This window comes from Eschrichtius robustus, chromosome 10, assembly GCF_028021215.1.
Source record: "Eschrichtius robustus isolate mEscRob2 chromosome 10, mEscRob2.pri, whole genome shotgun sequence".
In the NCBI taxonomy this organism is placed as follows: domain Eukaryota; kingdom Metazoa; phylum Chordata; class Mammalia; order Artiodactyla; family Eschrichtiidae; genus Eschrichtius; species Eschrichtius robustus.
In genome coordinates this window covers 5,573,515-5,597,227 of record NC_090833.1, presented here as the reverse complement: position 1 = coordinate 5,597,227, position 23,713 = coordinate 5,573,515, and the positions used below count along the sequence as shown (strand labels likewise).

The window sequence follows — 23,713 nt, the reverse complement described above, 5'->3', positions numbered from 1 at the left end:
GTTGTAGGAGATGTAACCAAAATGCGTTTGACTCTTCCGTGGATTTTTGTTGGTAGATTTGAGAGGCAAGTGCATTGGGTGTTTCTAGCAGGTTCCCATTCCCCAAATCGTGTGTCCAAACTTCTGGAAGCACAGGTGTGGGCTGCCTCCTCTAGGAAGGCACCAAGGAGACATGGGGGCTTCACAGGGCCTCGGGTACTGCCTGCCCGCCGTCGATGACTGCGACTTCCACTCTCCACTGACGCCTGGCGTTGGTAGTCTCTAGCGTTGTTGGCCAGCCAAGGGAAGGAAGTTCAATTTGCAGGCCTCGCCTCCATCAAACTGTGAGCCATGTGGTTAGCTGTGGTGAGAGTGTCCCCTAGTGTTGCCCTGTGTGGCTTTCGCTTACTTTAAATGAACTCCCATTATGTTGACCCGTGCACAGAAATTGAGAGGGGGAGCCCTGTTTTGCAGCTGTTAACAAAGAAGCAGAACTGAAACACCCACCACTGGGAAAAACGAACCCGAGTGCGTGCGTGCTTCTCGAAGGTCGGTCAGGTGCACGCAGCCAGAACGCCCGCCTTTTCGAGACTCGGTCATTTCCCTGCTGCCCTCACTCAAAGGCACAGTAAAATGGAAATTGTGATTTCTGGTTGATATGAAGTGACACTTTAGAGAAAAGATTGCATTCTTTAGTCCCAGAAACCAAAGGTGGCTTCCTGGCCTTCACGTTGACTGTGTCCCCTTAGCTTGGTCCTTGGGGCAGGACTGACGCTTGGGGAGGGGGGTGGGGAATGGTGGTGGCATGGGTATTTCGAGGACCCCTGGATATTTTCCAGATAGGATTTTCTTTAACTTAATAAGCATTTATCAAACTCCTCACTTTTATTTGCCAGACCCTGAACTTGACACTGGGATTGTGGAAACGAATTGGACAGAATTCTTCACCTCAGGCTGGTCTAGGTGCTTAGAATCATCTGGTTGGTGGTAGTCTAGTTAGTAGGAGAAATAGGCAAGTATGACAATACTTGCGGTGTGGTGTGACAAGGGCTGTGTTAGAGGCACGAGCTCAGAGCTGTGGCACCACGTGGGGACGAGAGGAGGGACGGGTGAGCTCTGCTCAGCAGGGAGAAAGCAGGACGGGAGTTGTAAGGGGGTGAGCAGGAGTTGGCCAAGGGAACGGGGCCAGGAGAGGAAGGTAGGGGGCAGAGAGGGCTCGCCGAGTCGCAGAGGCCTTGAACGCGGCTGAGGAGCTGGGACGCTGTCCTGGAGGCAGTGGGGCGTGTTGAAGGGTTTGATGCACGGGAATAAGGTGGTCGGATTCGCTGTTCTCGGGGACGCCTATGTTGGCGAGCCCTCGAATGAGCCGAACAGCTATTGCCCCACCTCCCGGAGCCCAGGCCAGGGCACGGGGAGGCGTGCGCTCCAGCGTCCCAGGGCGGCACGCGGCCGAAGACCAGGCCCAGGGAAACTGGGCCTTGACCAGCTTGCAGAGCTGTTAAAGGCTCAGGCGCTACCCACACATTTGCCAGGATTTGCCAAAACAAAACAAGAGTAAAAGGACAAAATACACTAGATAGCAGTCCAGGAAAGGCTTGTTGGAAAACTTTAAAAAGAGGTAGAGTTTGCACTTGGGGAAACTGTAGCTCAGTAGCTGATGCTGTGGCATTATTTTCCGAACAACTGAAGAAGATGATTCTAGAGGAGGGACCCCCTGGAGCTCGGCGGTGGGTTTTTTTTATACCAGTACATCAGAATTATCTGGAAGTGGGTGCCTTCTAGAACATACTTCTCTAATGATGTGTTATTAAGCTTTTTATTATACTTTTAATAATTTTTCCTAAGAGCCTTATTAACTTGTGATCCCATAGTTCATAAAAAAATTACAGAATATAGTTGCATAGATTTCTGTGAATAGTCACTCCAAGGGGTAGCTAATTAGGGAAAAGGGAATGTGTCATTTTCTTTCTTTTTTTTTTTTTTTTTACTTGTGAACGTGGTTCTTTTTTTTTTTAATTTTAATTTTTTATTTATTTTTGTCTGTGTTGGGTCTTCGTTGCTGCGCGTGGGCTTTCTCTAGTTGCGGCGAGCGGGAGCTACTCTTTGTTGCGGTGCGCAGGCTTCTCATTGCAGTGGCTTCTCTTGTTGCGGAGCACGGGCTCTAGGCGCATGGGCTCAGTAGTTGTGGCACGTGGGCTCAGTAGTTGTGGTTCGCGGGCTCTAGAGCGCAGGCTCAGTAGTTGTGGCGCACGGGCTTAGTTGCTCCGTGGCATGTGGGATCTTCCTGGACCAGGGCTCGAACCCGTGTCCCCTGCATTGGCAGGTGGATTCTTAATCACTGTGCCACCGGGGAAGTCCCAAGGGACTGTGTCATTTTCTAGAGGTATATTAACCCAAAATAAGGTACTGAGCAACTGCTAAATAAATTATCCCTCCTTCCACCCCACCTTGCACAAAAAACACCTGTACAGTATGTCTCCCACTTGGCAAATAAGATTAGTATCAACATTTGGGGCGTTCATCTCCACTACAGACATGGAGAGTTTGAGTGGGTTCTAAATAGCAGTGATGGCTAACATTTATTGATTCTTACTACGTGCCTGAGTCTGAGTGCCTTATGCTTTACACAGAGCACCTCATTTAATCCTTCCAGCCACCTTAAGAGAAGGCTACTGATATTACCACCATGTAAGGTTGAGAAAACTGAAGCAGAGAGAGGTTAAGTAACTGACCCAGCGTTAGTTACATGGCTAGCAGTGACAGAGCCAGGATTTGAACCCAGGCATCCTGCTCCAAAGCCCAAGTCTTTTTTTAAATTGTTACGCAGGTTCTGATTCCTCATATACCATGAAAAATATACCTAAACCACAGTTATGCATTTTAAAAATCACCATTTCCCCAACCCGCCGTTCACTTCCCTCACAGGCTGTAGCTACGATCTGCCTGTCTCTTGAAGACTACTTGGGAAATCCTTGCAGTTCTAGCCCAAGCTTTTGTTTGTTCAGCCAGTTCCCACTGAGCCCCTGTTTGTGCCGGACCTCCTTGTCCTGGGTGTTTGGTATTGCGGGCCCCTCAGCAGACAGACCAGACTCTCCTTAACCAGCAGGGGGAGCGAGGCCCTACTTTTATCCACCACTGGGCCCTGTACCTTCAGGGCAAAAGGAAGACCCGAAGAGAAAAAAAGGGAGCACTCGGTTGGCCCCTATGGGTGGGAAACTGGAATTACAACAAAGGCCCCCGGATGGGGACCGGCTAGTTTGAATTTTGACACTATTCAGCAGGTCGTAGGCATGTACTCTCTTTGTTAAAGGTAGGATGTGCCTAAGAGAACTGTCAAGTACAAGAAGCCCCAAGTTTCAGATGAGCTGTATAGTAAGTTTGTAAGTCTGTTTTCTTTCTTGAAACAGTTGTGTACATAACAGAATTTGGAAAGGTCTGCTGTTAATCTAATTGTGTTATTAAAATTGACTCATAAGCTAGCTGACAAATTTACTAAAATAACAGAAATTAACACTGTTGAAAAAAGTTAAAACTTAGCACTGTACTCAGTTCTTTACCTATTTTTCCAATAGGTAATATATACAGATAGTTTCCTCTGCCCTTGATTTTGGAGTCTTTCCAGAAACAGTCCACATGCACGTATCTTTCTTAAGCATATGGCAGTGTGCTATAGACACTGCTGCTCTGTACCCTCTGTTGTTTACTTAGTGTGTCTTGGCAGATATTCCTTGACAGTACGTGTAAGGTGGTCTTGTTTTTGTATGGATATATTTTAATATCTCACCAGCCTTCAGTAGACATTTGTCTTCTTTCCACTACTTTGCTGTTACAAACAGTGCACCGGGATTCTCCTTGTTCGCGCACGCGGGAGAGTGTCCTGTTAGGTCAGCTCCTCCGAGTAGAACTGCTGGATCAAAGCGCTCGTACCAATTTGCGCTCCACCACTGGTGTGGAGGAAGTGCCTCTTTTCCCTACCCTCACCAACACCGTATGTTTTGGTTTGGGTTTTATGTTTGTTATTTTCCCCCGCAGGAAATAAGGGCTCCAGGACGGCGTGAACACTGGGCCGTCGCACGCGGCGGCTCTCACTTCACGGCGGGACGGGGGCTGTGCGCTGGGGAGAGAGGCCACTGCCATGTCGCAGTCGCTCGGGCAGCGGCTTCCCTTCTGGCCATGGAGCTAGATACGGCCGCAGTCCTGGGGGACCAGAGTCATGGGGGCTCCTCTGTGAGATTGTTTCCTGTGGACTTTTCACTTGAGCTTCAAGTCCCCCACCTGGTTTGTGAACCATCCGCCTTCCTCGGTCTAGCTCGGAAACTGCCCCGTCTCTCCAGTGCGTGGACCCTGGTCGAGCTGATAGGTGCAGGGTGGCACTTCGCTGTGCTTGTAACCTTGCTCCCCTGACATCGGGTAAGAACCGGAAACATGCGGAAACTGATCTGTCTTAGACACGAGCCCAGCACTGCGGCCAGGGGTCCCTGCTGAGAGGAGGCATGGAGAGCTCTAAAAGCTGTGCAGCAGCAGCGGGGCGCTGAGCTGTGTTTAAAAATAGTGTTCTTTTTTATGCTGTAGAATTCCTACTCTTGGGGATGAGGCCAGTGAGCAAAAGGGACGAAGCTGGTTAGAAAACACCTGTGAGGGCTTCCCTGGTGGCGCAGTGGTTGAGAATCCACCTGCCAATGCAGGGGACACGGGTTCGAGCCCTGGTCCGGGAGGATCCCGCATGCCGCGGAGCGACTAGGCCCGTGAGCCACAATTGCTGAGCCTGCGCGTCTGGAGCCTGTGCTCCGCAACAGGAGAGGCCGCGACAGTGAGAGGCCCGCGCACCGCGACGAAGAATGGCCCCCGCTCGCCGCAACTAGAGAAAGCCCTCGCACAGAAACAGAGACCCAACACAGCCATAAATATAAATAAAATAAATAAATAAATAAAAAAGAAAACACCTGTGAGATGTTGAGTCTGGAAGAATGTATCTTTGAGAAAGACCAAAAAGCCAGCGTTAATTAAAGAACCAGCCTGTCTTCCATACAAGCAATATGTTTAGTCTGCTTCTCAGGAGTAGAGATCAACTGTGTTAATAGTAATAAAAGCGAGTCCCACCGAGCGGGTGCTGACCGTGTTCCGGGCACTGCACTCGGCACCCTTTGTGCACGAGGCAGATACTGCCGTTCTCTCCATTTGGTAGATGAGAAGACAAGCTCAGAGATAATCTGTTATCTATTGTGTAGGTAACTTACCATGGTTACACAGCAGCAGAGCTTGGTCAGTATAACTCGCAATCACCCTCTTAACCTCTGTGCCAGCCGAAGCATTCGTCCACACCTGGCCAGGCCAGTCATTCCTCATGGAGAGAGGGCAGTTGACCCAACTCCCTCCTTGACAGACAAGACTGAAATTCACAGCTTTTATTCAGAGCGTTGCCTTTGCCCTAATCATTCAGAATTACTTTTATTTTACTATGTAAATGGAAGAATCCTCTTCACAAAGATGATGGAAATTTTTAAAATAAAAGTAAAGGAATATAACAAGGATAGCATCAGGGATATTTCCAGTTTAACACAGCTAGAAATGTAGGATGCTGTTAGTAGTTTAAATTATAAATTGAACCAGGTCTGATGCCAGCAGGGGGAGACAAGTTCACACTGATTGTCCTGAAAGAAAAAACAAGGAATTATTTATACCGTCCACACATCATGTGCGTGCGGTTCGTGTGTGTGTGTGTGTGTGTGTGTGTGTGAATGAAGAGAGAAAGGCAGAAGAGGGATGCCTTTGAAAGCCATAGTGTTCCTTTTTCGTGTCCGTGCCTCTCAAGACCTAGAACATGGTTCTTGTAGAAAAGAGTCAGTAGCTATAAGAGCAGTGTTCTATCGGAAATGATTTCACTGTGCGAGGTTCATTATGTGGTGCTTTAAACCTAGAGAGCTTCATTTGAGAGCTACTTTTTGAACATACTGTTGGCTGAGCAAGATTGTTAAAGGCCCTGGTCCTTACGTGAGCAGCACTGAATCCCCTAGTTCTGGCAGGCACTTGGCTCTGCAGCCGTTGACGGCAGTAGCGCGTCACCCTGGTAGATCAGAGCACTCCACGCCAGAAACGGTATGGTCTGCTGAGCATGTTCAGGGGCAGGGAGGACTCCGGAGAATTAAGCAGCCAGTGAGGTGGTGGCGGGGACGTGTTCTTCTCCCACCCGTGCAGCTCGACACAGAGACTACACAGGATGTTTAACTGACATTAGGAGCAGCACACCATTTTTAAAGAGCGGTAAACTGTGTCTAAGTTTCAGCCCCATCGAGCCCTAAGCCAAGTGATAGTGGGCTGACACCTCTCCCCACTGGTCATGCTTCGCTTGTAAACACGATTGACCAAAGCAAGACAGCACTGAGTAAAGGGTGACCCGTCCTCTGGAAGCCTTCCCCACGTGCCAGGGTAGGAACCGGCTAGCCACAGTGAGTAGGACACTTTAGCTCTTTGTTTCCCGAAGGGGCAGGTACGGTGTAAATAAAGCTCCACATTTATAGTACAGTTGATAAAGCTTCTCTTGGGGAATCTGGTTTTCAAGAAGCTCTCTCCCTATCTCCCATGCAGTCTTGCTCTTCAGACAGACTCAGACTCCATGTTGCAACTTGGAGGGTGGGATCCTGCTTCCCTTGCTGGTTTTTATAGCAAAAGACTGTGTCATGTATCACCCACCTGCTTCTTGCTTTGATGGTCAGTTGAGAGGACAGTGGGTTCTTCAAGTCAAAAGGAGGTTTACCGGACGTAAACCCACAGCCAGGCTCCTGAAAACAGAGCCGACAGCAGCACTCCAGACTGATAACGTGAGGAAATGCAGAAACATTATCGCATTTGCTCTGGGCATTTGCTGATATCTTTGTCTCCCCTTGGCATTTTAAATACTGTGAACTTGCCTAAAACGTGATGTGTACTGATGGTACTTGTGAAGCCGTTGATAGGGGAGCTGCTAGTGAAGGTTATTTTAGAATCTGTGAGTAATTGACCTGACAGGTAGTGGTGATTGCTTCATTGAGAGCCCCGTGAGACCGCATTCTTAAGAAGTTCAACATCCTCTCTTTCTGCCATATCTTGAGGCATCGTTCTTTGGTAGTGCTATACATCTTTTTGTGTCATCAAGGTCTCTTCTCTTAAATCAAGTACATTTCGGATTCTTCAAGTGATTTTTCTTTTTTTTTATATTAAGCATTTTGGGAGGCCTTGGAAGCCAGCTGTTCCTTAGGGAAGTGGCACCAAGTTTGTGGTATTTGCCTGTACACATCTCCCTCGCTCCCCACAAACTCCACGGGTGATGGAAACAAGTATAGTCTGCATAGAGCCACCAGGGCGAGTCACCAGCATATACAGCCAGCCTTGATGTAGTGCTCAGGGTGAGAGTTCCAAAGCTCAGCACCGAAGTGGACAATTCTTCGTGCCGTTGGGGTGATGATCGGGCCGCCTTGGAACCTGTCCAGAGCGATGTCGTGGTTGAGACTGGTGGACCGGGGTGATTGTTCGTGGAAGCTCCAGTTTGTATTAACCATTCGGGTCGTACTTCCCCACTTCAACACTTCCCTTGCTGAGATAATGTCATCACTTCTTTTTTTCCTGCAGGAGGATACCATGGAGGTGGAAGAGTTCTTGAAAGAGGCCGCAGTAATGAAAGAGATCAAGCACCCCAATTTAGTACAGTTACTCGGTGAGTGTGTGGAGCTCTGGAGAGAGGGCCTTTTAATTAGACCCTCTGGGGTGATACAGGTGCTATTAGAGAAGAGGTGGGTGGCTCACTGCATTGAGGTTTCTGATCTGTACATCTGTCCCCCACCAGCATCCAGCCCTTGGTAAAAGGAGGCCTGTGTGGGAGGGAGGGGGGTGTGTGTGTGTCCGTCCGTGTGCCCACGCGAGTGAGGGAGAATGTCATTACTTTAAATTGATACCCAAAAGCAGTCAGATGCAAATCGGCATCTGAAACCTAAGAATTTCAAGAGTTCCTTCACGGAAGTGATTCTGTATGTAGACATATCCAGTTGCGGGGAGGGTCGGGGGTGGGCGGCGGGCCTTAAACTAACAGTGATTTAGTTTGTCTGATGTGGCCTGGCCTTTGCTTATGAACTCAGTGGCAGCCTCTTCCTGTTGAAGTTCATTGGCTTGAGAGGAAGGAAAGAGCGGGGCCACGTCCCTCCCACAGGAACATAATCTCAACCCACAAGTGCATGGAACCATCTTAGAACTTGGGCCCAGGACGCAGGGGCAGAGTCCGAATCCGTTTCGGAAGCCTTGTTCTTCAGGGCTCGTCTTTTGTGATATGTGTTCAGTAGGGAGCAGGGCAGCACCCTGAAGCCTTGTCTCGTTGGCAGGGGTCTGCACCCGGGAGCCCCCGTTCTACATAATCACTGAGTTCATGACCTATGGGAACCTGCTGGATTACCTGAGGGAGTGTAATCGGCAGGAGGTGGACGCCGTGGTGCTGCTGTACATGGCCACTCAGATCTCGTCGGCCATGGAGTACCTGGAGAAGAAGAACTTCATCCACAGGTAGGAGCCCGGCGAAGGTGCCCCCCACGGGTCTGTGGGGCGCGCGTGGGGCGTGAGCGTCCTTCGACAGAGAGCCCCAACCTGCGAGGTCTTCTGGCTCAGCCTCTCACTTCAGTGCTGGCAGCTCATCGGACCTTGGAGCAAAGGCAGCCGCCAGGTTCCTGACGCCGCCGGCTTCGGGTGTGCATCCGGGACTAAGTTCAGCCCGGCCTGGCTCCTGGACCGCCAGAGTGCTTAATCCCCAGCCTGAGAAGTATTGAATGTTTCACTGCGGAAGCATTTTGGGCTAAGAGGAATATTGAATGAAGTTTATAAAAGGCGCCCCTTCTAATCATCACGGCTCCCTCTGGAGTAGAGCACTCATTGCTCCTCCGGGGCCGGGGTTCATCAGTTATGACCTCTTCCTGGGAGCCGTTGGCATGGCTTTTTACACAAGCGCTCAGTAACAGCCGTGCGTGGGTTTTGTTTCTGTGCTGCGTGTTTTTCCTTCTCTTCATTATCATTTCATTCTCCACTTAACTTGCTGTCATCTGGTTCAGGGATGTTTCCACGATTGTCAGAATTGTGTATACGTCACTCTGAATTAAGCGTCTTTGCTGCTTTAGAGCCTGGAGTGTTTTGACCTTCAAGTGTGCCACAATTATCCTGGCCTTTGCATTCTTTGCTGGTGGAAATGGCTTCCTAGCAAAGTGACGGCCTGTGCTGGACAGAGCCTGATGGGCTTTGCCGGAGTCTTTTACACAAGACGTTCTGCCCGCCACCATGGGGACCTTTCCTACCCAATTAACTCAAGTATGAAACCTGTACATGAGACTTCATAGTGAGGAGTAAGAGTAGCATGTGTGAAATGCTGGCGGCTCCTTGTAAGACGGATTTTCTCTGCTCCATGCGAGCCTGCTTCAGATGCGCCTGTCACTCAAGAAGGTGAACCCTCTGAGGCTGCAGGTTGAGATTTCGTGACTCCTGGTTTGCCTTGCACGGCTAGGTTCGTTCTCTCTTCATTCAAGCAAACTTAAAGTGCTTTACCAAAATCCTATTAGGCACAGCTCTCCTGTATTTCCTTCCCCTCTGATCGCTGATGACCAGGCTATCTTACACAGCCATCGCCTTAAGCTGGTGCGTCTTCTCAACCCTCATTCCAGTTTGCCTTGCGATTTCATGGTTAATGTCCGTGAACCAAAGATTAGACTCCTACTTCCCAGGGAGAATCAGGAGGCGAGAGGAAGCTGATTACACAGGAGACAATTTATAGGACGCATTTGGATAAGCATCAGGAAGAAATAGGACAGTGGGAAATACATTTGGGTAAAGGATGTCGTGGGCTTTTTTTAAATTTTGTCCTATCAAGTCTGAATAGGACAAGCGAGGCTCAGTCTGATGTAAGTTTCTCGAGATCGAGGCCTGGCCTATGCGTTTGTGCCCCGTGCCTGGCACAGAGCAGTAATAACTCAACAGACGCTTAGATGACACTTCTCCAGGCATCGGTCGAAGTGCTTTACCTATTAATTCACTACCACTCACAACCACCCTAAGAAGTAAGCGCCGTCATTATCATCTCCATTTTATGGCTGGCATAACTGAATCCGAGGGTGATTAACTTGCTCCAGGTCATGGGGCCGGGGAGCCTGCTCTCTGTGCCACCCTCGACGCGTGGGAGCGCGGTGGGTGCTGAGGGACGGGCGCTGCCCCCCAGCGGGCCCGGACTCCATTTTCCCATTGTCGGTATTGCACCTTTATAGACGACGGCGGTGGACTTGTGAAGCTGGAAAGCTAGCTGGGAACTCTCACAGATTAACTTGTTCCTTCCCCAGAGATCTTGCTGCCCGAAACTGCCTGGTAGGGGAAAACCACTTGGTGAAGGTGGCTGATTTCGGCCTGAGCAGGTTAATGACAGGGGACACCTACACAGCCCACGCCGGGGCCAAGTTCCCAATCAAGTGGACGGCACCCGAAAGCCTGGCCTACAACAAGTTCTCCATCAAGTCGGATGTCTGGGGTAAGGGCTGCTGCTCTGGTTTTGTCCTCGCCCGTGCAGGGTGGGGCTGCTTCCCTGTTTTTCTTTCTCTCCTTGCTTTTTCACTTCCTCTTTCTTGCGCCTTCATTTCTTTTTCACCACTTAATTCTCTTTCTTACTTCTTTTTCATTTTAAAATCTTTTCTCCCCTGTTTTCTGTCCACAGTGAAGTAAAAGTGAGCTTTTTTCTTCCAGAATAATTCAGATTAACTGTTTTTCCCCACTCACCATCTTTATGTCTTCACTCTTAGTTTGCTGCCTAGGTTTGCAGGGGCAGCCGGCCCACCCTGCAGGCACCCAGAGTCTTCTTCTATGGAGAGAATGCTGTATAGTTTGGTTTGGGATTCAAATAGAATATTACCCTCTGAAGCCTCTGAAGTGTGACAGTATTTTATTTTTACTTTTTTGAAAAGAACTTTTTATTATGCCAATTGTAAGCATACCCTAAAGAAGACAGAGTTGCCTAATGCGCCCCAGGCACCCATCACCCAGCTTTGCCGTCATCACCTCATGGTGCCTCTCATCCTGTACACTTGCCCACCCGCCCGATCCTTGTTATTTCAAAGCAGATCCCAGACAGCATAATATCTTGTCCATGAATATTTCATATAAGTCTCTTAAAGATGACTTTTTTATTTGTATAACCACAAGTTGAGATTAATTTCTGAATATTATCAAATATCTAGTCAGTGTTCAAATTTCCAATGAAATCATAAAAGTCATGCTTTTTTTCTTTTTTCTTTTTTTTTAAACAATATGTTTGAATTGGGTTGGAAATACGAATCTCACAGTGCTATTAGTTGACAGTGGCCCTTAGGTCTCCTCTAATGTGTAAATTCCTTCTTTATCCCTCTGCGTCCCTTGCTAGTTATTTGTTGAAGAAATCCTGTCATTTGTCCTTTAAAGTCTCCCACACTCTGGATTCTGCTCAGTGTACCCCTGTGGTGAGAGTTATCATGTTCTTCAGTCTTCACTCTCCCTAGATAATGGGTATTTGGATCGAGACAGCTTGATCACATTCGAGTTTGACTTGTTTTTCTTTTAGTAAGAGTACTTCATAGGAAGGGGTGTACATTTTCATCAGTAGGCCCATAATTCTTGATTTTCTCTCTTTGTCTAGATCTGCTGATTTATTAGGGGTTGCCAAATGATAATTCTCTAATTCTCATTCCTTATGCATTTATTAGCTCAATACTTCTATAAGAAGAATCTTCTTCTCCCCTACTGTTTGGTTATAGTAGAGGCACAGTTCATACAGGAAAGATAGGATAAATTGCTTCCTTGCCTTTATTTACCGGTTTCCACGATAACAAATTGGTTTCTTAATATCCTCCAATGGTGACCAGGTTTTTGTTGTTTTTCTTTTGTGATATTATTATAAGCTCTTGGATTTAAATATATTTGAGTATATTATTGAGTAATCCACTGCAGTTTTTTTTTAATTGATATTCAGATTGTCTCATCTTTGGCCAGTGGGTTCTTCAAATTGTCCCTGGTCCTTTTGACAAAACCCTATAGTCTTCTGTAGCATCTCTGCTATCTGGAATGATAAAATATTCCAGGTTCATTCTCTGCCCCAGACCCGAATCACCTGTGTCTCCAAGGAGTTCTGGTTCCTCAATGGGACCTGGAATTTCAACGATTCTGTAAGATTTTAATGAAATTTTTGGAGTTGGAAGGGCCCTTAGAGATAATCTCATGTACCCAGAAAGGAGAGGTGGCCTGTCTTAGGCACATGGCTAGTTGCTCTCAGAGCCATGAGTAGTAATGGCCCCCTCAGTTCCAGCCCTAGGTTCCTTCCAGCACGTCTCCCAACAAGATGGCTAGGCTACCTAAAAGACCCTGGAGGGGCTGCTCAACCCAGGCCCCTTCTCTCCTTCTGTTTTAGTCGGTGGGAGTGAGTAAACGGAAAGCCTCATTCTGTCCTGTTCTATCCGGGGCTGTTGGTAATTGAGAGCCGGGTAAAATGTCAGTGTCTGGCCTGCTTCTGAGGGTGTAACTTCTGATGTCTGCCGCACAGTTAACCAGTTTTAAATGCAGTGTAGTTAAATCTTACACATCTTGAACGATCCTGCTCTTTCTTTTTTCTTTTAGCATTTGGAGTGTTGCTTTGGGAAATTGCTACCTACGGCATGTCACCTTACCCAGGAATTGACTTGTCCCAGGTGTATGAACTCCTAGAGAAAGACTATCGCATGGAGCGCCCTGAAGGCTGCCCGGAGAAGGTCTACGAACTCATGCGAGCATGTGAGCCTTCCCCTGCCAGTTCTAGAAGTCTCTGTGGGCACTTTACATATACCCAGGGCAGGAGGATATATGTAAAGTAAAAAAAATCGAAGTATTCCATTTCCTCTCTTCATTCCCTTTCTTCAGAAGCAACTAATGTAACAGTTTGCTACCTATTTTTTTTTCACTTTTTTCAGTACACCTTTATTTACCCATAGTATTTTTTTTTTAAAGGAATTCCTTTATTTTTATTATTTATTTATTTATTTATTTATTTATTTATTTTGGGCTGTGTTGGGTCTTCGTTTCTGTGCAAGGGCTTTCTCTAGTTGCGGCAAGCGGGAGCCACTCTTTATTGCGGCCTCTCTTGTTGCGGAGCACAGGCTCCAGACGCGCAGGCTCAGAAGTTGTGGCTCACGGGCCTAGTTGCTCCGCGGCATGTGGGATCCTCCCAGACCAGGGCTCGAACCCGTGTCCCCTGCATTGGCAGGCAGATTCTCAACCACTGTGCCACCAGGGAAGCCCTACCCATAGTATTTTATGTGTGAGTGTTTTTTGTTTGTTTTTAATGCAAAAATGAGATTGATAGATACCAAACATGGGTTTCTTATTAATAAATACAAATTTCTGGTATCGTAGGTAAATATTCCAGGTGACTTTTATCCACTCGTTTTTTTATATATATGTATAAAAATTTATTCCCTCGACTTCGTTTTTTTTTTTTTTTGCACTTAGCAGTGTAACAGGCGTGTCTTTCCATGTCCGTAATTCAGAGCTTGTGCTCTTTCTCTCTCTCGCTCTCTCCCTCTTTATCGCCTCGTGTCTTTCTTTATATAGCTGCCTGGCATCTATTACATGATTTATTCATTCATCCAGTCCTCTTTTGATGAACATTTGTTTGTTTTTTGCCATTATAAACAAGACAGGAACCAGCACCCTCATACATACATACCTCTGTGCGTTATGCTAGTACTTACAGAAGTTAAACTGGTGGTTCAGAGAGCCATGTGCATTTTAAGTTTTGATAGATTTTCTCAAATTGTTTTCCCAAAAAGTCTATATGGATTTATATTCTCACCAGAAACATGTGAGAGGGACCCTACGTCCTCACCTACACTGGGCTTGTCAGTCAGTCCTTAATCCTCATTTTAATCTTGTTTTAATTAGCACGTCTTTATTGATGAGGAATTCGGACTTCGATAACCATGAAGTAAGGGTGAGATAGGAAGCAGGCTACTTGGTTGAGTAATTTTCTGCATTTGCCGGAAGCAGGTTGGGAAGAATATATTTGTAAATGTAGTTGTTGATGTCAGCGTGTCTCTGGGATTTTATAATCCATATTCCTGCCAGTATCTAAAGTCTTCCCAAATTCTTAATGTCTGCAACAGGGCACAGTGACATTCGTCACTTTAACTTGTCATAGCAAAAGACGGTTAGCAGGATTGGAACGCTGCTTTAATTTCCAGCCTTTTCCTTGAGAATTTCTCGTCCCCTGCTTGTTAGCAAGGCCTCATGGGTAGTCTGACTTGGGTCTCATCTGTCCAGGTTGGCAGTGGAATCCCTCTGACCGGCCCTCCTTCGCTGAAATCCACCAAGCCTTTGAAACAATGTTCCAGGAATCCAGCATATCAGATGGTAAAGTGCTGGTCCTTGGGGTGCCTGCAGTGGGGAGAGGGGTTGGGATGGGAGGGACGGCCGTGTGGGACCCAGCCCAGTCCTTCAGTCCACTTCCTGCTAGAGTGCATGGGCCAGCGGCTTACCTGAGACCAGAAAGCTGGGCGGGGGGTGGCCCTCTGTCTCTTGGCAGCCAGGGTTCTGAAAACTACTCAAGTACTATTTCCTCAGGATGCGTATCTCTTTTCTGTAACTGTGTATAGATGACTACTCTTGTCTTAAAAAGAAAAAGAAAACCAACATACCAAAATGACGTCGTTACTGATGACTGCTGGTTTTGTTGTTGATTTTTTTGGTGGTTCTTAGAAGTGGAAAAGGAATTGGGGAAGAAAGGCATGCGAGGGGTTGCAGGTACTCTGCTGCAGGCCCCAGAGCTGCCCACCAAGACGAGAACCTCCAGGAGAGCTGCCGAACACAAAGACACCCCCGACGTGCCCGAGACGCCCCACTCCAAGGGCCCAGGAGAGACCGGTACGTCCTCACCACCCGCACCCGCCTGAGGCCTGGGGGAGTCGACCCTCAGAGCCAGTGCAGGCAGATGGGAAGCAGTGAGTGGGAACTGCACAGAAAGACAGGCAGACCCCGTGTTAGTGGTCCAGCTTCGAAGAGAGGAAGGTTCTCCTTTTCCTACGGCAACCCCCTGCCCCGTCATTTAGGAGCCATTGGCTTAGGCAGTGGTGCTTATGAAACCTACTAAGAACAAACCCACCTTTTCATGTATTATTCACAGCATTTGTGGTTGCTCTTGCGGCAGATACAGCAATAATAAAATATTGAACCACACGAAGAGCAGCTCGTTGTGAAAGCACTGATACGAAAAACTCACTGGCACTGACGGGGCCGGGAGATGGCTGCGGAAAGCTGAGCCGCTGTCCCCTCGAGGCCTCTGAGAAGAATCTGTTTCTGGTGCTGTTCCCTAGACCAGCGAGGGCGGTGGGAGTGGTGAGAAAGGGCTCTCAAGAAGTTATCAGGAGTAACATTAGCAAACACTGATCCAGTGCTTCCTATGGGCCAGGCTTGACTCTAAGCGAGACTGTTCTGATTTAGCAGTTCCCCCAACAAAAAAAAAAAAAAGAAAAAGAAAAAATACAGAAGTCTGGGTTCTACAGCAGACCAACTGAATGGAGGTGTCTGAGGTGGGCCCGGCATCTGGGTGGTGCTGTGATGGACCACACGCTGGGTGAATGGGAAGGGACAGGACAAAGCCAGAATCTGTAGACCCCATGGTTCCCAATTTTTTTTCATCATGTACCCATATTAATTTTAAAAAGTTGAGGGTGGGAGGGAGGGAGACACAAGAGGGAAGAGAGATGGGGACATATGTATATGTATAACTGATTCACTTTGTTATAAAGCAGAAACTAACACACCATTGTAAAGCAATTATACTCCAATAAAGATGTTAAAAAAAAAAAAAGTTGAGTGTGCAGGTCTTATACATAGGTATGTGTATGTACTACTGCACAGACACGTATACTATAAAATATAGCAAAAATATACCCTTGAAAGGTTTACGTAAGAAATGAATCTAAATTAGAGTGCGTTCTTGGCGCGCCCTTGGACCGTCTTGCTCACCCCGCTTTGACAGCGTGTAAATTATCCAGAATCTGGCCCCTGCGTCCTTCTCTTAGTGGTTCTGATTTCAGGTCGCGGAACAGTGTGGGGAGGAGAGGCTGCTATGAAAACTTGCGGCTTATTGAAAGCCCCCTGATAAGCAATCGTGTTCATTTATGCCCATCAGTATTCATCTGAGGGGTGTTTTGATACGTAATCTCATGGTGTGCCAAGAGTGTCAGTTAGCTGTTCAGCCCTGAAGTGGAGCTGTGCATAATTCATTAGAATTTCACTTTCTTCACCTTCTTCCGCTGGATGAAGGTTTGGGGAGGTCCTTGGCTTCCCCTGATTCAGAAGCCCTGTGTGCCGCCTGGTGTTCTCACAAAGGTCCCCGCTACCTCAGCTTTGAGTTCCAGGGCGCTGACGGCACCCGTGCTCGCAGCTGCCCTCGGAGGGAGAGTTCTGTCATTCACTCGCGGGGAGCTTGGCAACAGCAGAAAGATTTCTTAGGAGCTATTATTCATATTTAAAGAATGCCCATTTAAAAATTTTAAAAGGTCACCCATCTTGTTTCCCAGGCATAATGGCCCATTGTCACTGCACCCTGTGGTATGTGGCCCCTTCCCTCCTGACCATCCTCGTGGGAGCCTCAAGCGGCTGACTGGTCTGAGAGGCACAGGTTCTGACCCTGTGCTTGGCCTTGTCATGCTTTTTACTCTCCAGATAGTGGTGTTGAGGGGACTCTGCTACTTTAAAGGAAACCAGCAAAGAGATGAGGGGACTGGGGGTGTCCCCGCTTTTTGCTGTGCCGTCTTCAAGGAGAGAGACCTAAGCTTTTCCTAATAATAATACCAACAACAGTGACAACAGTGGCTGAGAAATTTCGTGCCAAGAGCTGTGATTGCTCCACGTTCGTTATCACGTTACATTCTCACAGCAGCGCTGTGGATAGGTTTCATGTCCTCCGTGTTATAGGCGAGAAAGCCGAGGATGAGCAGGGAGAACTAACTCGCCCAGGTGGCTGGCAGTGGGACCGCGTGCAGGCCCATCAGAGCCCAGCGCCCAGACCCATGGCTGCTCTGTAGGAAGAGGCCGGCCGGTCCGGGCAGGTTCCCCGCTCACTCGGTCGCCTTTGGCCTGGACTCATTAAACTCTTCCCCATGTGTTTCAGATGCTCTGGACCACGAGCCTGCTGTGTCTCCACTGCTCCCTCGAAAAGAACGAGGTCCTCAGGATGGCGGCCTAAATGAAGATGAGCGCCTTCTCCCCAAAGACAAGAAGACCAACTTGTTCAGTGCCTTGATCAAGAAGAAGAAGAAAACAGCCCCAACCCCTCCCAAACGCAGCAGCTCCTTCCGGGAGATGGACGGCCAGCCAGAGCGCAAGGGGGCCCCTGAGGAAGAAGGCCGAGACATCAGCAACGGGGCGCTGGCCCTCGCACCCGCGGACGCAGCCGAGCCAGCCAAGTCCCTAAAGCCCAGCAGCGGGGCTGGCGTCCCCAATGGAGCCTTCCGGGAGTCGGGGGGTACAGGCTTCCGGTCTCCCCACCTGTGGAAAAAGTCCAGCACGCTGACCAGCAGCCGCTTAGCAGCCGGCGAGGAGGAGAGCGGCGGCAGCTCCAGCAAGCGCTTCCTGCGGTCCTGCTCCGCCTCCTGCGTGCCCCACGGGGCCAAGGACACCGAGTGGCGGTCGGTCACGCTGCCTCGGGATCTGCAGTCAACGGGAAGACAGTTTGACTCGTCCACGTTTGGAGGGCACAAGAGTGAGAAGCCAGCTCTGCCTCGGAAGCGGGCAAGTGAGAACAGGCCTGACCAGGTGACCAGAGGCACAGGCACTCCCCCACCCAGGCTGGTGAAGAAGACCGAGGAAGCAGCCGACGAGGTCTTCAAAGACGCGGCCGAGTCCAGCCCGGGCTCCAGCCCTCCCAGCCTGACCCCAAAACTCCTCCGTAGGCAGGTTGTGGTCGCGCCTTCCTCTAGCCTTCCCCACAAGGACGAGGCTGGGAAGTCCAGTGCCTTGGGGACGCCTGCTGAGCCGGTGCCCCCCACCAGCAGGGCAGGGCCAGGTGCTTCTGGAGGGGCCAGCAAGGCCCCTGCCGAGGAGTCCAGAGTGAGGAGGCACAAGCCCTCCTCCGAGTCCCCAGGGAGAGACAAGGGCAAATTGTCCAAGCTCAAACCCGCCCCGCCGCCCCCTCCTCCAGCCTCCTCCGTTGGGAAAGCCGGGAAGTCCTCCCAGAGCCCGAGCCAGGAAGCAGCCGGGGAGACAGGTGCCAGTGGGAAAGCAAAACCCATGGCTCTGGTTGTGGATGCCGTGAACAGTGACGCTGCCAAACCCAGCCAGCCGGGAGAGGGCGTCAAAAAGCCCGCGCTCCCGTCCATGCCAAAGCCACAGTCGTCCGCCAAGCCAGCGGGGACCCCAACCAGCCCAGCCCCCGCTCCCTCCGCGTTGCCGTCAGCATCCTCTGCCCTGGCAGGGGACCAGCCGTCCTCTACCGCCTTCATCCCTCTCATATCGACCCGCGTGTCTCTTCGGAAAACCCGCCAGCCTCCGGAGCGGATCGCCAGTGGTGCCATCACCAAGGGCATGGTCCTGGACGGCACCGAGGCCCTGTGCCTGGCCATCTCCAAGAACTCCGAGCAGATGGCCAGCCACAGCGCCGTGCTGGAAGCCGGCAAAAACCTGTACACGTTCTGTGTGAGCTACGTGGACTCCATCCAGCAGATGAGGAACAAGTTCGCCTTCCGCGAGGCCATCAACAAGCTGGAGGGCAGCCTCCGGGAGCTCCAGATCTGCCCGGCGACGGCGGGCAGCGGCCCGGCGGCCGCTCAGGACTTCAGCAAGCTCCTCGGCTCCGTGAAGGAGATCAGTGACATCGTACAGAGGTAGCAGAAGCCGGGCGTCCGCAGCCTGCAGCGCGTGAGGGCTCCCCCGTGCCCGTGACGGTGGCCGAGAGAGGACCGGCGAGCTGGGACCTTGGCCCAGGAGCTCTGCGCCGGGCAGAGCCGAGGCCACCGTGGAGTGCAGCCCTGCTACCTATGTCGTGGCCCCGCTGTCCTCCTGCACTTGCCTTCTCCTCAGCCCAGGCTCCCTGAGCCACCTGTCCGAGTTCTATCTGTGGAGTTCCTGCTCTGTGGACTGCACGCCAGCCTCTTCCCCACATCGTGCTTCAGAACTGAGCTCTTGGGGGCAGGTGGGAAGGCAGATGAGCGCTTCATTTTCATTTGTCTTTCTGGAGGACCTCCCCTGGCTATGCCTTCGCCTCCATTTCACCCCAAGAACGAGTACCCTGCACGGGAGCTGTGTCACCAAGGCCTTGGGAACCGTCACCTCCGCTCACCCTGTGCAGAGAGGTTGTGCACTCATCTTCCTCGTGCCTCCTGTGCTGAAGACACGTTTCCAGAACTGCATCTTGGGAAGCGCTGCCAGCTGGCCACCCTGCCCTCCACTGCTGCCGCGGGCTGGTGCCCTCACCATTTCCTCACGTGAAGGACAGCTCTTGATTTGGGGGGTAAAACAGGGTGCTAAAACCAACCAGCCTCCGGGTCCCGGGACAGGTGGGGAAGCCGAGGAGGCGCGTGATGTGGGGGAGGCTCCGTGTCACCCGCTGTCTCCGTGTCCTTAGAGCCCAGTTCCCGGCTCTCTTGTGACGTGCACTGCTAATCCTGGATAGAAAGCTTGAGTCTCAAGGGTAGCAGGGTCGCTGGTCAGCATACGGGGGCTCCAGAGGCGGGAGGGGTGGCGGTGGGTGAGCAGCTGCTGCCAAGATAGCCCAGGGCTGGGCCGGTCTGCGGTGAGCGTGGGGTTACCTTCCTTCCGAATTTCCAGGTGCCCTGAAAAGGCGCTTGGTCTCGCTTTCCGATTGATCTCTTTCGGCTCTGTTGTCCTCCTCTAAGGCAAAGCAGATGCTTGCAGGGCTCTTTCCCTGGTGACAAGCCAGTCTTCAGCTTTCTGGAGTTCTTGAAGCCTTTCAGAACTCGGCCCTCAGCACAGCTGCCTCCGATAACAGAAGGAGCTGCCATTGGGCGCCAGTGCACACAAAGGAGGAAAGGGACTGGAGCACCAAAGCCCAGCCAGCGTTGGCTGCACCCTGACGGGCACATGTCTTATTTAATTACCACGAGCAACACTTAACCTAATGTTTCGGTTGGGCTCATCAGGGATGAAGAAAATCACAAACGAAGCCCCAGAAAGGGTCTCAGAGAGCAGCGTAATCTCCCCCAGGCTGTCCAGGACTAGGCTCGTAGGGCAGGAGCCCAGCGTCCTTGACCTTGACCTAGAGCGGCTGCTGAAGAGCAGGCTGACGGGCACCTCTCTGGGCCTCACCGCGCTCGGGAGCGCCCCCTGGAGAAGCCAGGAGGAAACCACCTTCCGCTCCCCAGGCCTCCTAGGGCCCATGACCCGCACAGGCCCGATTTTTACGCTCGTCATCTAAATTTGTATTTTATTTCTCTGGTAGAGATGGTGTCCTCTGAGTCGTTTTATGCTGTTTTCACAGCACGTCACCTCTTTGCCCCCCAGACTGCTGTGCTACACAGACCGAGGGAGGTGCCAGAACACTGCCAGTGGCCTTGCAGACAAAGCAAAACAAAAGCCCACCCAGGTTCCCTCCACTGCCTGTTTCTGTGAGGTACTGGTCTCTTCTTGTTCACATGATGTGCCACTATATTTTGCATTTATACTTTGGTATTACACTCTTTTTATAGACTTGCTCTTTTATAAATGATGTGTAAATAGTTTTCCACCGTCCTCCCTTCCGGAATGCCTATGGTGTCTTTTTTTTTTTTTTTTCAGTCCAATACATTTTGTTTCTGTATGTGACTCTGTTTTTTGAATCCACGTCTCTCCTCCGTAGTATTTTTTAAATAAATGTTTACAACACTAGCACGTGGGCAGGTTGCTTTGGTCTGCGATTCCTCCCTGTTGTTCAGAGCCGTGGCGTGCGTGTGGGCAGGGAAGGACTCAAGCTTTCCTGAAGGGGCCGGGGGCTCCGTGTTGGGTCTTACAGAATAGAACGATCCCGCATCGGCCGTTTCACAAGCCTGTCCTCATCTCAGGCCCTTCCTGTGCCCTTGACACCTACCTGCCCGCAGCCTGGCTCTTGGCGGCGGCACTGAGAGTGGGCCGTGCCACCTGTCAGGCCGTCACGGTGTCATTGGAATGGGGGAGGGAGGTCACGTCCCGGATTTCTCTCTGGCCTGAAAGGGTTAATCCCTCCCCAAGTGCATTCTTTCTCTTTACATTTGAACTCACTTTCACCCACTGTCATCAGTCCCCAAAGCACCCCTCGCTTGCGTTGGACGCCCCGGACATCTTACTTCTTCGTGTGGCTGAGGAAGAGCAGGGTGTGCCGGCCCGGGCCGGGCTGTGACCTCTCCCAAGGGGACTGTCGAGGAGGGTGCTGACAGAGTCCTCGTCTCGGTCTGCATTTAACGCCAGCTGGCAGCTTGGAAAGTGGAAGTCGGGGGGAGTGAGTAGCACCCGCTGATAATGATACTCATTAAGCCAGCAGCCTTGTCAGAGGATACAGATCCTGTCCACCAAAGCACATCGAACAGCACGGTTCCGTGAAGCCCCTTCCCCGGAGACCTCGGCAGCGGCCCACGCTGCACGTCAGGCGGCGCGCTCGAGCCGGAGCTGCAGGCGGCCCCCGGGACCCATTTCTTCCCTCGTCTCACAGAGGCAGGACCCAGGCCCAGGCCGCAGAGTCTGAGAGTGGCTGAACCATCGCTTGACACCAGACCTCCCGAGTCCAGGGCTTTTCCCCCCCGGCAGCACGCTCTTCCCTTGAGTGACAGCTCGCAATCTGCAAGAGGGCGTAGAGCGATTATGTTGACAGCCACCCTGACGTGTGCCCGTCACGGGATCCTCACGGCAGCCTCTTAGGCAGGGTGCGTTGTCCCGTTTCCCCACGCTCTATGACTGGAGTTTACTTGTCCAGCCATAGCTCACACGTGGTGAGGCCGGGACGCAGCCTCGTATACACTCTAGCCACCCTGGCGGCTGTTCCGGTGTGAAATAAGGGTCTTAGAAGACTCTTCTCCAAAGTGAGACTCTTCCATGAATGTCACCCGAGCCCAAGAAACTTACTTGGGTCTAGCCATTCTAGGACAGTGGTCCTTAACCTTTTTTAGGTCACAGAAACCATTGAGGACCAAATGAGGACTGCGGATTTAGCCCCAGGAAGACGTACCCATGTGCACACACAACGGTGTTCAGAGAGTTCTGAGTCCTGCCCTCAAGGTGCAGAACCAAGGAGTGAGGACCCGAGAGCCAAGCCCACCGAAGGCGGGCAGCTGCTGTTGATAGTGTTACCACAAAATACAAGCCTCGAGTGTCAAAGTTTTAAAAACAAAACAAACACTTGCTCTTTCTGACTACCGAACGTAAAATAGATAGCTAGTGGGAAGCAGCCTCATAGCACAGGGAGACCAGCTCGGTGCTCTGTGACCACCTAGAGGGGTGGGATAGGGAGGGTGGGAGGGAGGCTCAAGAGGGAGGAGATATGGGGATATATGTATACGTATAGCTGATTCACTTTGTTATACAGCAGAAACTAACACACCATTGTAAAGCAATTATACTCCAATAAAGATGTTAAAAAATACATTTACATAACAAAAAAACCCCAAACACTGAAGAACCCCAAACGGAAAACAACCCAAGGTCATCAAGAGCGGGAAGGATAGGTACCTGCGGGGTGTTCACTCCGTGGAATGTCGGGGAGCAGTGGGGTGGGACAGACTTGCCCCACTGCATGTTAAGTTATGCCGGCGGCCGCCAGGCGACACGGTGATGCGTCAGCTCCCATGTACTTCAACGGGCATGTAGTCGGGTGTAGAAGTCGGGGGGGGGGGGGGCGGGTGATCGGGGTGCGGGAGGAGACTCATGCCTGGTCGGGGCACAAGGGAGCTCTGGGGGCAGGTGGTGTCCTCTTGCTTAGTCTGTGTGGTGCTGGCTAATGGGTGTGTCACTTGGTGAAAATTCATCAGACTACACTTAGAATTGGGGCACGTTCTGGATGTGTGTTATATCGCGATGAAAGTTTTCTTAGAATTACAGCTCACACGTGCATGCTTTTAGCTATTACAGACGCGCTCTGCATTACTACGTGAAACACCCACACTTTTTTTTAAAAAATGAGGGAGGTTCTGTCACTGTCTTCATTTAGTGGGTGAGAGAGCTGGCTTCAGAGACGTGAAGCAGCTTGCCCGAGGTCACATAGCACGTGCCAGCTTACATCTGTGCCAGACGAATTTGTTGATGGTCCAGAGGACCACAGCATGACTAGCAGAGACCTGGGCCCCAGGGCCAGGCTCCTCCCTTCATCGTGGAAGAGAAGAAGCCAGAATTACAGCTAGCCCAGCTTTTTGGGTGTCGGGGATATTTTATAGACAGGGTTCCCCAGCTGAGTGCTCTGGGGGATCGATTTCTAAATGTCGTCTTGGTACAGAAGACATCAGGTGGGATAAGAGTGCCCAACCACAGTATCCCCTGTCTGTGTCTGCCCTCCTCCTTGGTCGCCCAGCATCTTGGGCGGGGGCCCCAGCTCCCTGCCCGGAGGGTGAAAGCCCCTTGCCTGGGTCGGGGTCTCCAGTGGTGTGTGTCGTGCAGCATCTTGGGCACCAGCGCCAAGTTAGGACGAGGTGGCTCCTTGTTTACTATGGCAGTGCCCTGACGCCTTGCTGGCCACACAAATCTCTTTTTTTCTTAGACATTTTTCTTAACATTTCAAACATACAAG

The 23,713-nt window shown here is 50.7% G+C and overlaps 1 protein-coding gene across 4 annotated transcripts in view; it reads left to right on the top strand.

The window, feature by feature from the left end:
• The window catches only part of ABL1 (ABL proto-oncogene 1, non-receptor tyrosine kinase), a 131,145-nt gene extending 110,292 nt beyond the window's left edge, over window positions 1–20,853 (top strand). For 2 of the 4 annotated variants that reach the window (XM_068553876.1, XM_068553877.1), the window contains exons 5-11: window positions 7,585–7,669; window positions 8,328–8,505; window positions 10,317–10,501; window positions 12,613–12,765; window positions 14,290–14,379; window positions 14,725–14,889; window positions 17,144–20,853. In XM_068553876.1, coding sequence (XP_068409977.1) covers window positions 7,585–7,669; window positions 8,328–8,505; window positions 10,317–10,501; window positions 12,613–12,765; window positions 14,290–14,379; window positions 14,725–14,889; window positions 17,144–18,858 — 2,571 coding nt within the window. In that variant the 3' untranslated portion in view covers window positions 18,859–20,853. Of the gene's footprint in view, window positions 1–7,584; window positions 7,670–8,327; window positions 8,506–10,316; window positions 10,502–12,612; window positions 12,766–14,289; window positions 14,380–14,724; window positions 14,890–15,148; window positions 15,694–17,143 lie in introns of those variants that run through there. The other 2 variants (XM_068553879.1, XM_068553878.1) reach the window with 2 other exon arrangements.
• The last annotated feature ends 2,860 nt before the right edge of the window (window positions 20,854–23,713 follow it).